We start from the raw sequence: 13,716 nt of genomic DNA on the forward strand, positions 1-13,716 counted from the left end.
CATGTGATACTGCCCATAGAGGGTCCTTAAGTAACCTCCAAGGACAGACTGCGTTGAATTCCATGGGATACTGCCCAAAGAGGGTCCTTAAGTAACCTCTAAGGACAGACTGCATTGAATTCCATGGGATACTGCCCATAGAGGGTCTTTAAGAAACCTCCAAGGACAGACTGTGTTAAATTCCATGGGATACTGCCCCACCAGGGTGAAAACATGTGGCAGCTGTATGCTGTACGAGCACTGCTGGTAGGAGTTCCAGACGCGATGGCAGTGGATGGAGCAGAGGGGTTTGAACATATATATAAATGAGAAGTGTAAGAGGGGACGACTCACTAGTCAGTGCAAGCTTTCATTGAGGTTCAGAGGAACTACCTGACAATGAGTGCAAGACAGAAAAGCATGAGGGGAGCAGAGGGTGGACCCCAGAGCTCTCCACGTTTGTGTTTATTGTCTTTTTATGGTGTTGACTCTGACATAGACTTTCCTTCCCCTCAGGTTGGTGGGAACGTGGATGGAAACTTTTTCAGCTTCAGGCTTCTGTATGAAGAAGGTGATGAGGACGGGGACTGCGTGCACTGGAGAGGAGGCTCATATGGGCCAGTTGAAGGATTTCCAAATTGTGTCTTCACTGGAGGAGTCGTCAACTTCTTCATGGCGCACACAGTCAGGGTACAGAGTGTTGGCTTTGACCCCAAGCTGGCAAGAGTTGCACACACAGGTAAGATGATGCATGCCTCCTCACTCCCTGTCCCCTGATGCCCTTTCCCTTCTCTGTTGGGACCTCCTCTGTGTACAGTATTTGGGCCCAGCTCCAGTGCCCGACTGACTGCGTCAGATTAACCACACAGAAGCCATCTTGTTTTCAGAAGACCGTCCACTTTTGAAGCTTCTAGGCCGCTCCCTCACTGCATCATGAAAAACATGGCAGGAATGCACTTCCATTAGGTGAACCTTATGCAACAATGTTGTCTCATTTCAAGGCTCCTTGTACTCATCATGCACTGCTTGTGACCTCACACATTACTTTGGTAACTGTGGTACGAAGTAGTAAGTTCAACAATATTGTTCTTTAAATGTAATGGGTGATGTCATTATTTATGTCATTTAACATGTCACGAGAAATGTAATATACAAAGTTATAAGCAGTGCATGATGGGGCCGCAAGTTATAGTTAACTGACTTACCTATAACGTAATTAAACAAAGGTTGGCCCAGAACTCAAATAAGTGAAATATGAGTGATGATTTATAATAAACCTTATTCACAATATAACAAGACGCAGTCCATCAAGATCTTCCCAATCAAAGAAAAGCGCTGGTAGAATTTGATTGTAGATACAACAATTATTTTATTCTTTATTGGAATACAAGTTCATAATATTCACGATCGCCGACGCGTTTCGTCCTCATGCGGACCTCTTCAGGGCTTGCTGTTGTCAACAATTTCTTGAGATGAGATATTTTAAAAATTCAATCAGCTCAGAATTGTACCTATTATGTATTTCAGTGGTTTGGAGTTTTTTTTTAACTTTATCTCATTTTAACACCTAACTATAATGTCACTTTACTCTTTGTGTTTGTTCGGTACATTTTGGGGGTATTTCTGATCATATTCTAAATTGGCCCAGCGCCCAACCCCCTGCGAGCCCCAACCCCTCCTGCTCAAGGCCTTATATTGTGCGCAGGAGGGATGGACCGCTGCGCCTGGCTTCATGGTCAGGCCCGGTGCCCAAGCCTATGCCGGCTCCCAGTCCCGGCTGTGCATAACATGTCCATGAGCACTGGGGGTGGCCACAGGGCCTGTCCCTGCACCCAACCTTCAAGAGGCCGCCAACCCCTGCTGCGCACAATCACTGGCCATGTGCAGCTGGGACGGCCACTGAGCGTGTGCCTAATACTCCCTGGGCGTCCCTCTGCGGGTGCCCAACCAAACTGCACACAAAGTTTGTCTATCAAATTGTTAACCTTTTTAACCCCTTGAATGCTCATGAGGAGCTGGACTCGTCATGGCACACAGTGCTCGTGTGCTCATGAAGAGTCCAGCTCGTCATGAAACATCGCACTGTAAATCCCTCACCAGAGGGATTCCCTTTTTGCCAAAAGAGCCTCAGGAGCTGGGGAAAAGCTTCTCCAGCTCCTGAGGCCCCCCCCCCCCTGGTTTCCCTGAAATGAGGATCGGCGCGCACGTCGCTTTGACGTAATTTCAGTGAAACCGAAACTGAAATGATGGATCCCTGCTTGGGGATCGAAGCAGGGATCCACCCACTAGACACCAGGGAGGGGGGAGCGGCCCCTTGGGTAAGGGCATTTGCTCCCCCCAATTCATTTTGGCATAATTTTGTCTTTTTGCCCCCCCCTGGGGGGCAGGTGGGGTCAGTAGCCCCAAATCTGCCTCCCGGGGAGGGGGGGCAAAAACCCCACTAGACACCAGGGATTTTTTGGGAAATAAAAATAAGGGTGGGGGCTGCCCAAAATAGGCATGTCCATGCCCCCCCGCAATCACTACAGTCTTTCTGCCCCCCCTGGGGGGCAGATGGGGCATTGGCCTCTAATCTGTTTCTTCGGGGGCAGAAAGCCCACTAAACACCAGGGATTTGTTTTTGAAGTTTTTTTTAGGGTGGGGGCTGCCCAAAACGGGCATGCCAATGCCCCCACCCACCTGCCACCTGCCACCATTACAGCCTTTCTGCTGACAGTAGCCCCCAATCTGGCCCCCCCCCCCGGGCGGGCATAAAACACACTAAATGCCAGGGATTTTATTTTGAACAATTTGTTTTAGGGAGGCAATGTTGATGTCGCATCACTACGTTTTGGGCCCTTGTCTGTCGCGGGCACCTGTGCCTCCCACATGTGTGAGGCACCGTTTTTATTGGGAGACCCAGGGGACCGCTGGGTGGTAGGAAATTTGTGTCAGCCCGGTGATGCCACAACTTTCCTACATGAAAATGTGTGAAAAAAGTGATTTCTTTCAGCTAAAATTGAGGTTTGCAGGGGATTCTGGGTAAGGAAACGTAGGGGGATCCATGCAAGCCATACCTCACTGGAATTCCCCGGGTGTCTAGTTTTCAGAAATGTGTGGGTTTGGTAGGTTTCCCTAGGTGGCCGCCGAGCACCAGGCCAAAAACCCAGGGTACCCCCTTTGCAAAACCAGGTTGTTTTGTTATAGACAATTTTGAAGTTGCCTCACTACGTTTTGGGCCCTTGCCTGTCGTGGGTACTTGTGCCACCCACACGTGTGAGGAACATTTTTATCGGGAGACCTGGGGGAATGCTGGGTGGTAGGAAATTTGTGTCAGCCCGGGGATGCCACAACTTTCCCACACAAAAATGTGTGAAAAAAGTGCATTTTTCAGCAAAATTGAGGTTTGCAGGGGATTCTGGGTAAGGAAACGTTGGGGGCTCCACGCAAGTCATACCTCCCTAGAATCCCATGGGTGTCTAGTTTTCAGAAATGTGTGGGTTTGGTAGGTTTCCCAAGGTGCCGGCAGAGCTAGGGTTAAAAAACTACAGCTAGGCACTTTGCCAAAAAAGGGTCATTTTTCACTGCGAAATTGAGGTGTATCCACGTTGCGTTTTGCGCCATTTTCTGTCGTGGGCACTAGGCCGACCCACACAAGTGAGGTACCATTTTTCTTGGAAGACTTTGGGAAACGCGGGTGGAAATTTGTGGATCCACGCAGATTCCAGAACTTTCCATCACAGAAATGTGGGGAAAATTTGGTTTTATTGACAGTTTTTAAGGTTGGCAAGGGATTCTGGGTAACAGAACCTGGTGGGAGGCAGTCAAGTCACCCCATCCTGGATTCCCCTGGGTGCCTAGTTTTCAAAAATATATAGGTTTGCTGGGTTTCCCTAGGTGTCAGCAGAGCTAGGGTTCAAAAACTACAGCTAGGCACTTTGCCAAAAAAGGGTCATTTTTCACTGCAAAATTGAGGTGTGACCACGTTGCGTTTTGCGTCGTTTCCTGTCGCGGGCACTAGGCAGACCCACACAAGTGAAGTACCATTTTTATCGAGAGACTTAGGGTAATTCAGATTTGTAAAGGAACTGTTATTACCTATTGACTTTCGATGCATTTCTGCCTTCCAATTGAAAGACATTGTGTAAAAATGAAGTAATGTTGAAGAATGATCGATAATTCTCATGCTAGTATGAGTATTCCCAATTTCGAAAATGTGCAAATATCCACTGTTTCTAAACTCTATAATTTGCTCCATTTCAGAAATACATAGGTGTCTTTCATACCGATTTTTCCATGTATACATTTTCCCACAATAATTGAATTATACCCGGTACATAATAAAAAGCCATTGCAAATTGCTGCTCAGTTTTTTACTCTGGGTTTGTCGGGTTCTTGGTGAACCTACAAGTCCTATATATCCCCACAACCAGAAAGGTCGAGCAGATGTAACGGTATATTGCTTTTAAACAGCTGTCCTAATTAGAAGAAGTTATAAGTGAAAACGTTGACACAAAAGTCTGTCTTTTTCAACTAATTTTCAATTTTTCCTATATTTAACTGTTAGTTTCTATAAAGAAACCTTGATGGATCTACACAAATGACCCCTTACTGAATTCAGAGTGTTGTCTACCTTTCCAAAATGTATAGCTTTCCAGGATCCATTATTCCTTTCATACCCATTTCTCCCATTAACTGAAAGGAGGTTGAAAGCACAAAAAATAGCAAAAATAGGCTATGTCCCAGAAAATTGCCAAAACTGTGTAAAAAATACTCTTTTTCTGACAAAAGTCTGACATTCCCTGAAAGCTGGGAAAATAGTGATTTCAGCCCCACAAACCCTTTTTTGATACCATTTGCAGGGAAAAACCCAGACGCTTTCATTTGCAGCCCTTTTTTCCCAAAAAAAACAAAATTGTGCTGTATTTTGGCTAATTTCAGGGACCCTTCCAGGGGAATCCACAAACCCTGGGTACCTTTACAATCCCCATGATGTTGGAAGAAAAGGACACAAATTTGGCGTGGATACCTTATGTGGTCAAAAAGTTACAGGGGCCTAAGTGCGCACTAGCCAAATAGCCAAAAAAAGGCTTAGCACAGGGGCCGAGGGGGAAGGCCTAGCAGCGAAGGGGCTAGAATTCAGAAGTAACTGAGATGATGGGGAGGGTGAGTACACAGATGCAGAAAGAGGAGGCTGTACTTATGCAGACGTCTCCCTCCTTAAAAGTTTTGGGCTTCTTTAACAATACATTATGCCTCAAATTACTCAAAACCCATATCTCCTTTCAGATCTGTAACCAGCTGGTTTCAAGCTTGCGTTCAGATCTCAATCCCCATTTACTTCAGCCCGCTCCTCAAGAATGGCTTTAAATTCAACAGCTCCTATTCCAGCAAAATGGCATTGAGGGGTGCCTCACTTTTGTTTTGAATACCAAATATTAGAACTGTAATTGTTCATTAGAACTCTGTAGTTTATTAAAACTTAGTAATGAGTTAACTTACAGACTGCTGCTTGTATCGAAAGTGCATGTTTCAATCGGCATGTCATAATATTTTACTGACATGGATGAGGAAGAAATTGGAGAACTCATAAAAAATATGTCCGGACTTTAGCTTCCAAAACCATTAAGACAAACTAAATCCCTCATTTTGTTCATTTCTAAAGGAAATGCTTTACATTCTACATCTTTGATTCCATAAAGATGTGTTCAGGTGTGCCATACTTTAGTCATAAGCAAGACAGTTAGCGCTCTAGTTGTTCTTTATAACACTCAGGGAGGCTGCAGTAGAATACAGTGGAATCAGCTGACAGACGCTGCTGCTGGAAGTACATGTTTTACTGAGAATGTCAGACTTTATTCTCACATGACTGAAGAACCTATTTTAGCTTCTGGAGTACCTTCCACAGCCTCTATGAAACTAGACATGAATCTGCCAATCATCTAGTTTAGAAGTGTCACTGAATGTACATAGCCCCAGCTGTGAGTGGCCATATGGTAAGCGAAGCCGCCTTGGCTGGGTCATGACTCGGTCCAATACATCAATAAAAAAAGCACAGAATATTTTGTTAAAGGAATGCTATGGTTTCCTTTGATAATATAAACATTTCTTTATGTCAACCTCAGAAATTCCATTAAAAGCCCAATTACAGTCCCATTAGAGTTATACTGGACAAATTGCAAAACCTAAGAAACACTAAAAGTCCCCAGTAAACTTAGCAAACCATAGCTCATGCACCCCCCATGACCAGCTCACAACATGACACTGTATGAACAAGGACAGTGTGTAATGCAAAGTGGATAAATGAGAAGTGAGCACAAGGGAGAGCTGTGCACCACACACCAAGACACAGAGTGCGACCTGACATTATCTGAAAGTGATGCTGTTGAAAAAGAATGAAACCCAGATATAACAGCCCCAAAATGATGAGACCACACATTTCTTTGCACATGACCTTCAACCTAGTGCAGTGGGAACTGGCAGTGTTTGACTGGCCTTTCAGGCCATCTAGCTATGTCAAATGGCCTGGCCTCAAACGGCCAGTGTCACAGAACCAAAACACTAACCATTTAAAGTTGGCCCATCGGGAAGTACCCGACTGGCAGACTGCCTAAGAAGCCAGTCCAAAACTAGGAACTGCAATCTGAAGCTTTCAACCACACTCAGCACCCAAACCCCACCTGAGTCTCTAGCCCAACCCTCATCCCGGAGAGGGCCTTAACTGTTCTTTCTCCCTTGAGATTCAACGCCCTAGCGTGGGGACTCCTATAGATAGTGTGCTCTGTTCCTGTCACGGGCACTAGGATCAACCACACAAGTGGGGCAGGGTTTTTATCAGCACAAGTTGAGTAATATTCGGTGGTACACATTTTTTGTGGAATCCTGCCGATTACTACCTTTCCATCATAGAAATGTAAGGAAAATGCATGATTTCAGGTAAACTTTGAGGTTTGCATGGCATTTGGGGTAAGAAAACCTTGCAGGATTTACACAAGGCAGAAGATGTGACCTAACGGCTAGGGCGGTCGACCTGAAATCTGCGGAACCGGGTTCGAGTCTCGGCAACGATGCTCAACCTCCGGTGATTCTGGGCAATTCACTTAATATCCCCATGCATAACAAAAAAAATGAATGTGTCATCGTGCAACGCAACCTGGTGTTCGTGTAAAGCACTCTTATACCCGATACCTTCGGGTCAAGTTCGCGCTATATAAAACTCTGACAACAACAAAAAGGTCCACCACCTTGGATTCCTTGTTTGTCTACTTTTAAAGAATGTCTGTGGTTGGTAGGTGTCCGAAGGTGGTGGCCGAGCATGGCCCCAAATCCCGCAGCTGCCCTTATTGCTGATCTCTCCACGTAGCGCTTTAGAACCTTTTGTGTCAAGGTCTCTTGGCCCACCCACACAAGTGAGGTATCATTTTTATTAGGAGACTTGGGGGACTGCTGTGTGGTAGGAAATGTGTTTCTCCCAAGAGATTTCAGGAATTTTCCTCACATAAATATGAGAAAAATGTGTGTTTTTAGTCTACATTGGAGGTTTGCAGGGCCTTGTGGGTAAGAAAATGAAATGGTGTGGGAAGCATGCAGAGCACACCACCCTGCCCCCTCCCCCCTAGATGTCTAGTTTTCAGAACTATCTGGGTCTGGTAGGTTCTTCCAGGTGGCAGCCTACCCAAGCCCAAATAGTGCAGTCGTTGACTGACTGACTGACTGAATTATTTATTAAGCACACTTTTGCCGAGGCGTCTTGGCGCTGTATGAGGGTAGAGATTAGCTACAGCCAGTCTAGGATTTAGTGAATAGCCAGGTTTTTAAGGCCTTTCTGAACAGAGTCTTATTTGTTCCTAGTCGTAGCTCTGTAGGTAGAGAATTCCACAATTTTGCTGCTTGAAATGAAAAAGCCTTGCCACCCCGTCGGGCCCTCTTGATCTTTGGTAGGCAAACCAGACCTAGACTACCAGATCTTAATGTACGAGGCGGTACATAACGAGGAAAAAGAGATTTCATGTCCTCTGCACCTCCTCCGTTTACAGCTTTATGTACTAGGCATAAAGCCTTGAACTGCACTATTCTACGTACAGGGAGCCAGTGAAGAAGCCTTATGCTGTTGACGTCGGATGGTGTTTCGGAAGATCTAGCAGCACTCTTACAGCAGCATTCTGCAACGACTGGAGTTTGGAGAGCTGTCTTTCTCCAATTCCAGCGTACAATGCGTTGCAATAATCGATACGAGATAAAACTAAGGCTCCTACTACTGTTTTCCTTAAAGAAAAAGGTATGAACGGCAACGTTCTCCTCCACGCCTCCATTCGCCTTCGCCGCCTCTGCTGTCCTCCGTCTCTTTTTCTCCTCCTCTACGACATTAGCCTCCCGTATGTGGAACTGACTAGACCGTATCCTTCTTTTCCGGGTTGGTTCGGGATTGCCACCATATTGGATTTGTTGCAATGCTCAGGACGGTCACGGACGGACTCCTCACAGAGTCTTCCCTGGGTTGTGATTGCCTGAGCAAGGAAACCTTCAGGTCGGCCAGGAACAGAGAAAACCCATCCTCTGTGAAGCCCAGAACGAGGTCATTGTGAGAATGTGCCTATTTTTGTATGGTCACCCACATTTTTTGTGGACTAATGTTGCGATGTATTCACACTATCCACTGAGGGGCTGCTAACCAGGCCCCACTGCATGTGGCTCTCAGTCTGGCCCTAAAACATTGTGAAATTGTCTTAATCCTAAATGGCATATTTACTTTCATATAAGGCCATAGTAATTGGCATTCCAAAATACACCCATGGTGTCGAAAGTTAAATGCCACGTATAGACTGCAGTGCTACTGTGGCATCCACTAGTGTGACAAGACAAAATATTTCAGGCCTTCCACTGTAGCCTGGCTGCACAGTTTTAAAACTACAACCCAACCTGTCAAAATGACTCTTTTTGACAAGAGAAAACCTCCCTGATGAATATTACTGTCACACCTATGTAGGCCTGGGGGCCCATAGGGCAGGCTGCATGGTATTTTAAAGTAGGACATGTACATCACTTAAGTTAATGTTAGAAATGAGGGGGCTCTGGTTGGCGCAGGTAAGTACCAGTGACAAGCAGGGACCCTGTACTTCTAGTCAGGGCAAAGGATGGCTCTTTAGAATAACCCCTGCTCACCCTCTAGGTGCGTGGCGCGAGCAGTCAAGGCTAAACTTCAGGGCGTACACAGTTAAGCACTTGCAATTATACACACAGCAAATACCTTGTATGCACCACAAACGGACAACAGGCAGGTTGTATACAAAAATAAGGCTTTTATTTATTTTAAGCAGATTTAGTACAAGACCCAGTAACGGTGAAAAGGTGAGGCCACGATCTCTATTATTACGGAAAGTTCTTTTATACGGAAAGTTCTTTTATACGGAAAGTTCTTTTATGCGGGGCAACAAGGTAAACTGTGGGTCTTAGCGCGCTTCGCGCTGAGACGGTGACCTGGTGGAACACGTAACACGGCAGGGAAAACAAACGTTGCGGACCCTGGATCCGATGCGAGCTCGCGGTCGAGTTCGTATGTTACAGTACCTTGTTTCTTTTAGTAAAGGCGGTTGCGGGGCGTCCAGCGACCCTTCAGAAGATCGAGGCGGCATCCGGGGCTCCCACGCTTTACGGGGGAATCTGGGCCTTCAGGTTCACAGGAGGAGTGGTGTGTTCAGGTTGGGCAGGTGAGCGGAGCGGGGCAGCCGGGTACGTATTCCACGTCCGGGCCGTCCAAGGCTTTTGAGATGCTCACAGCGCCGATTCCGGCGGGAGGGGTGTAGGTGCGCAGTGGGCCTGCAGCGAGCGAGGTGACGGAGGCAGCCCAGCACGGCGTAGAGAGAGCGGCTCGGATCGAGCGAGGCTCTTCCCAAGGCAGTCCGGTCACAGCTCAAGGAGGGGCTGATGGGCACAGGAGTCACGGCTCCGGCGATGGAAGGAAAACCACAGTCCAGCGGCGGGCGAGTGAAGGTCAGGATGAGCCCAATGGTCCTGGGGCTCAGTTCAGGGGGCAAGCTCGCTTCCAGGCCCTTGGAGATCGTTTTTGAAAGCACAAGGTTCTTGAAATACAAATGAAGCAAATCTTTAGTAAAGGGTTTCTCTTCTCTCCTTTGGCAGCAAGGTCACCACTGCAGGCCAGTCCCCCAGGATAGGGACAGTCTTCCTCCGTACAGCTTTCCTGGCGCCTCCTCCTCAGGCAGAGATTCTTCTTGGTTCAAAGCGGATCTGATTTCTTAGGAGCAGGGCTCCTTCTTTTATACACCCTTTCTTTTGTTCTTCCGGGCCAGGGAGGGCCTTGCCTAGTTCAGTCCAGTTCTGGTGCACTTTGTTGACGCGATGCAGGCTTCTTCTTTCAGGGTGCAGGGCAGAGTCATCAGACGCTCCACAGGGGGCGGAGCCGGCATTGTGATGGCAGAGCACAGCCCTATTCAGAGTCCAGGGGTACTCCTCCCACCCATCTATCTGTCAATCTCTCCATTCACCACCAGGCTACCTAGCCCTGCCCATCTGGTTTTCCCCAGCCCTGTCACTCACACAAGCCAGACAGCAAGATACACATCACGCAGAGGCGGGCTGAAATGGTTAGGCAAGCAAAGGCCAACTTTCGAAAAGTGGCATTTGCAAACGCAGAATATTAAAATAAACCTTACGAAAAGATGTACCTTATTATTCTGAGTTCAGGCATATTAAACTCGATTTTCTACCATGTTCCCTGGGTCGGTTAGGATCATAGGATGTAACAATCTTAACCGCCCATTCTGGCCTATGAGAACAGGGTAGCCTTACAATCGTGAAAAACGAAAATGGCTGTAATTCACTATTAGGACATGCCACACACATCAGGGCTTGTCCTACCTTAGGCTACAATGCACTCTGCCCTTGGGCCTACCATAGGTGTGACTAACATGAAGTTAAGGGAAGGTTTAGGGACTGGCAAGTGGGTGCACTTGCCAGTCAGCATGTCAGTACCAGACTGCACGCAGGTTCTGCAATGGCAGACCTAGACACATTTTACCAGGCCGCTTCTGTGGGTGGCACAACCAGTGCGGCAAGCCCACCAGCGGCATTCGTATTTACACGCCCTGGCACTCCCGGTGCACTTTACTGGGGTCTGACAAGTAAACCAAATAAGCCAATCATGGAATCCAACCAACATATACATTTTACATTGGGAGCACTTGCACTGTGGCACTGGTTGGCAGTGGCACAGTGCGCTGAGCGGCCAACACAATAAAAACACATGAGGCACAGCGACAAAAAGTGGAAGGGAGACTCACGCCAAGGTGCCAGGTCTAACAGTTAATATGTCCTTATGGTGACTAGCACACTAAATCTATTTCCACTGTAGGAAGGTTGACTGGCCCATAAAGAAAAATTGGGGAGCATTATTGAATATTAATTATGCTATCTCAGGGTAGGGTCCAGCTAGAAAAATGACTAAACAGCTATTTTTAAAATGTATTAAAAGTCAAACTTAATCTTGTAGTCAAATTTTGTATGGCAACTAAGGAAAGGGGACATTTAGAACATTATCTTTTCTATGCCTGAAGCTCCAACTGTCACCCAGCTGATGAATAGCACTGGTTTGGTGTGAAAACTGCTCCCAGAACAGAGGAAAAGGCTTGGGTATGGGGAGGCATTTTTGTTCCAGTGGCAGGAAGATTAGTTGGGCTCTTAATTTACTTCAGGGGGCTTACCCTGTCACATGGGGATGTCAGATGACACCTAAAGAGGACCCTTCCTCCCAGTCAGACAGATACAAAACCCAGTGAGGGAAAACTGCCCCCAGAACTGGTTTGGAGTGGCCACAGAGGAGGGGCTTCTCATTGGCCTGCCAATACATCTGGGTGGGCACACAGGCTCTGCACAATGGGGAGACAGATTTCTCCATCTTGTGTTTAGTGAGTGGGGGCACAGGAGGATTGTTTGCAGTAGGGCACAGGAGCTCATGCAAAGTGAGTAGGGTTACCACTGGGAACATTTACCCAATTGGTTAGGGAGGGGCCAGGGTCACCCCCCAACCATGAGCTAGTGCCAAGCATAAAGGTGGCACCCCACAAGACACCTTCTTTGGAATACTCCGGACCTGTGAAAGAAGAGAAGAAGGACTGAGCCTGTCAATGAGACCTGTGAGAAGACCTGAAGGGATGGACCTTCTGCCATTTGTGCCCATGAGAGGGAGGTGTACTCCAAGGGTCAGTTGGCTGAACTCCTGTACAAGCTACAGGGCCACATCAAGCTCCAAGTGGCCTTTTCCTGAAATGCCCAATTGACCAGTAGCTTACGGGCCTCGACCTTGCTGGTGGCCTCTGCTTGAGTGAGTCTTGACCCCCTCCCCAAAATGCTGTTCTTGAGGTTCTGGGACCCTTGACTCTGTCTATCACCCCTGAAAACCTGGGACTTTGAAATGTTGGACTTCAAGAACTCCAGAGAACCGAGACAAACCTGCCGAGTCAATCCACCCAAGGCTTGACCTTGCTGGGCTGAAGAAACAGGTTTCCCTGCTCAGAACTTCTCCACAGCAGAAAGTTAGTCTCAGATGGAACTCAGTGAAAAGGTAGCCAGGGGTTTGGAGTCCTTTTTGGACACAGCCTGTAGCCTTGCCCCACAGGAGGCTTCTGAGCTCCAAAACAGACTAAGGGTCTGATTTATATCTTTGCCGCCAACCTGTGGTGGCGGCAGTCCCAAGTACTCCGTCGAGCTGACGGCGGTCCACCCTCCCTATTTAAATGCTGTGGCTATAGACAGGAGACCGCCGCCACTGTGGCGTTCTTCTCTGCTGGCAACCAGTACTCTGCCGCCGTCAGTCCGCAGGGATTGCGCTGAGCCAATTTAGATGGCCCTGTTGTGCTGGCGGTGTCCTGGCGGCGGAGCCCTTATGGAGTGAGGTTCATGGAGATGTGGAGACAGGTAAGTACAATGTACTGAAGTGTCAATACACATGTGTCATGCTTGCATGTTAACCATATGTAAGCAATGGGATATGCCCCTTTGTGTTACAGTTTGTATGCCATTAGCACAACACCCCAAGCACCACAACAACAGGTGTGTTCAATTAACCTTGAGTACTAGGAAACTGAACACTACTGCATTACACCTCAGGAAAATATTGCATGTAAGAGCAATGCAGACATACACGAGGCTACAGCAAATGTCAGCACACGATATATAGAACAATACAAGTACCTTACCTTGGCTCTCTGCGACAACTGGGTCATTTGGCATCATGGTGGAGTCGGTGAAGCGAAGGAGGGACCTGGACGATGGGGTAAAAGATAGAAACGGAAGCAGGAAAAAAGGTATGTTTTTGACTCATTTCCTTTGATTCCGCCACGTAGTAGTAGATTGTATTCCCACCACAGTTGCCGCAGAGGAAAGGCATATTGTAATCTGGATGGCAGGAACCTGGGGTGTAATCCCGCTGATGGCTCATTCTGCCTCTACTGCCATTGACGCAGTTGAAAACTCCTGACAGAGTCAGCGGGCCCGTGGCAGTCTTCCCTCAACAGGCCTGCCAACATCTAAATGCGGCGGTTGGACAACCAAGTCTGCGGGTGGGATAATCATCGGAAAATGCGCCGGTGGGACCCGATCAGCCAAGGTCTAAATCAGGCCCTAAGTCTCAAGGTAAACCTCTAACTGGGTCAATCCTAGTTGGTGTATGTGACCCAACCTCCGTTGCATTCGATCCTGAAAACACTCCTAGGTCTTTGTTTACCACAACCAGTTGAGCCGCGT

The 13,716-nt window shown here is 47.4% G+C and overlaps 1 protein-coding gene across 3 annotated transcripts in view; it reads left to right on the plus strand.

Moving 5' to 3' along the window:
• Positions 1-13,716, plus strand: part of LOC146822534 (N-acetylneuraminylgalactosylglucosyl-glucoside beta-1,4-N- acetylgalactosaminyltransferase 2-like) — an 865,225-nt gene that overhangs the window by 827,076 nt on the left and 24,433 nt on the right. For all 3 annotated transcript variants that reach the window (XM_085613655.1, XM_085613654.1, XM_085613656.1), the window contains exon 10: positions 496-718. In XM_085613655.1, coding sequence (XP_085469781.1) covers positions 496-718 — 223 coding nt within the window. The remainder of the gene's footprint in view (positions 1-495; positions 719-13,716) is intronic.

This window comes from Triturus cristatus, chromosome 6 (assembly GCF_964204655.1).
Source record: "Triturus cristatus chromosome 6, aTriCri1.1, whole genome shotgun sequence".
Lineage (NCBI taxonomy): Eukaryota > Metazoa > Chordata > Amphibia > Caudata > Salamandridae > Triturus > Triturus cristatus.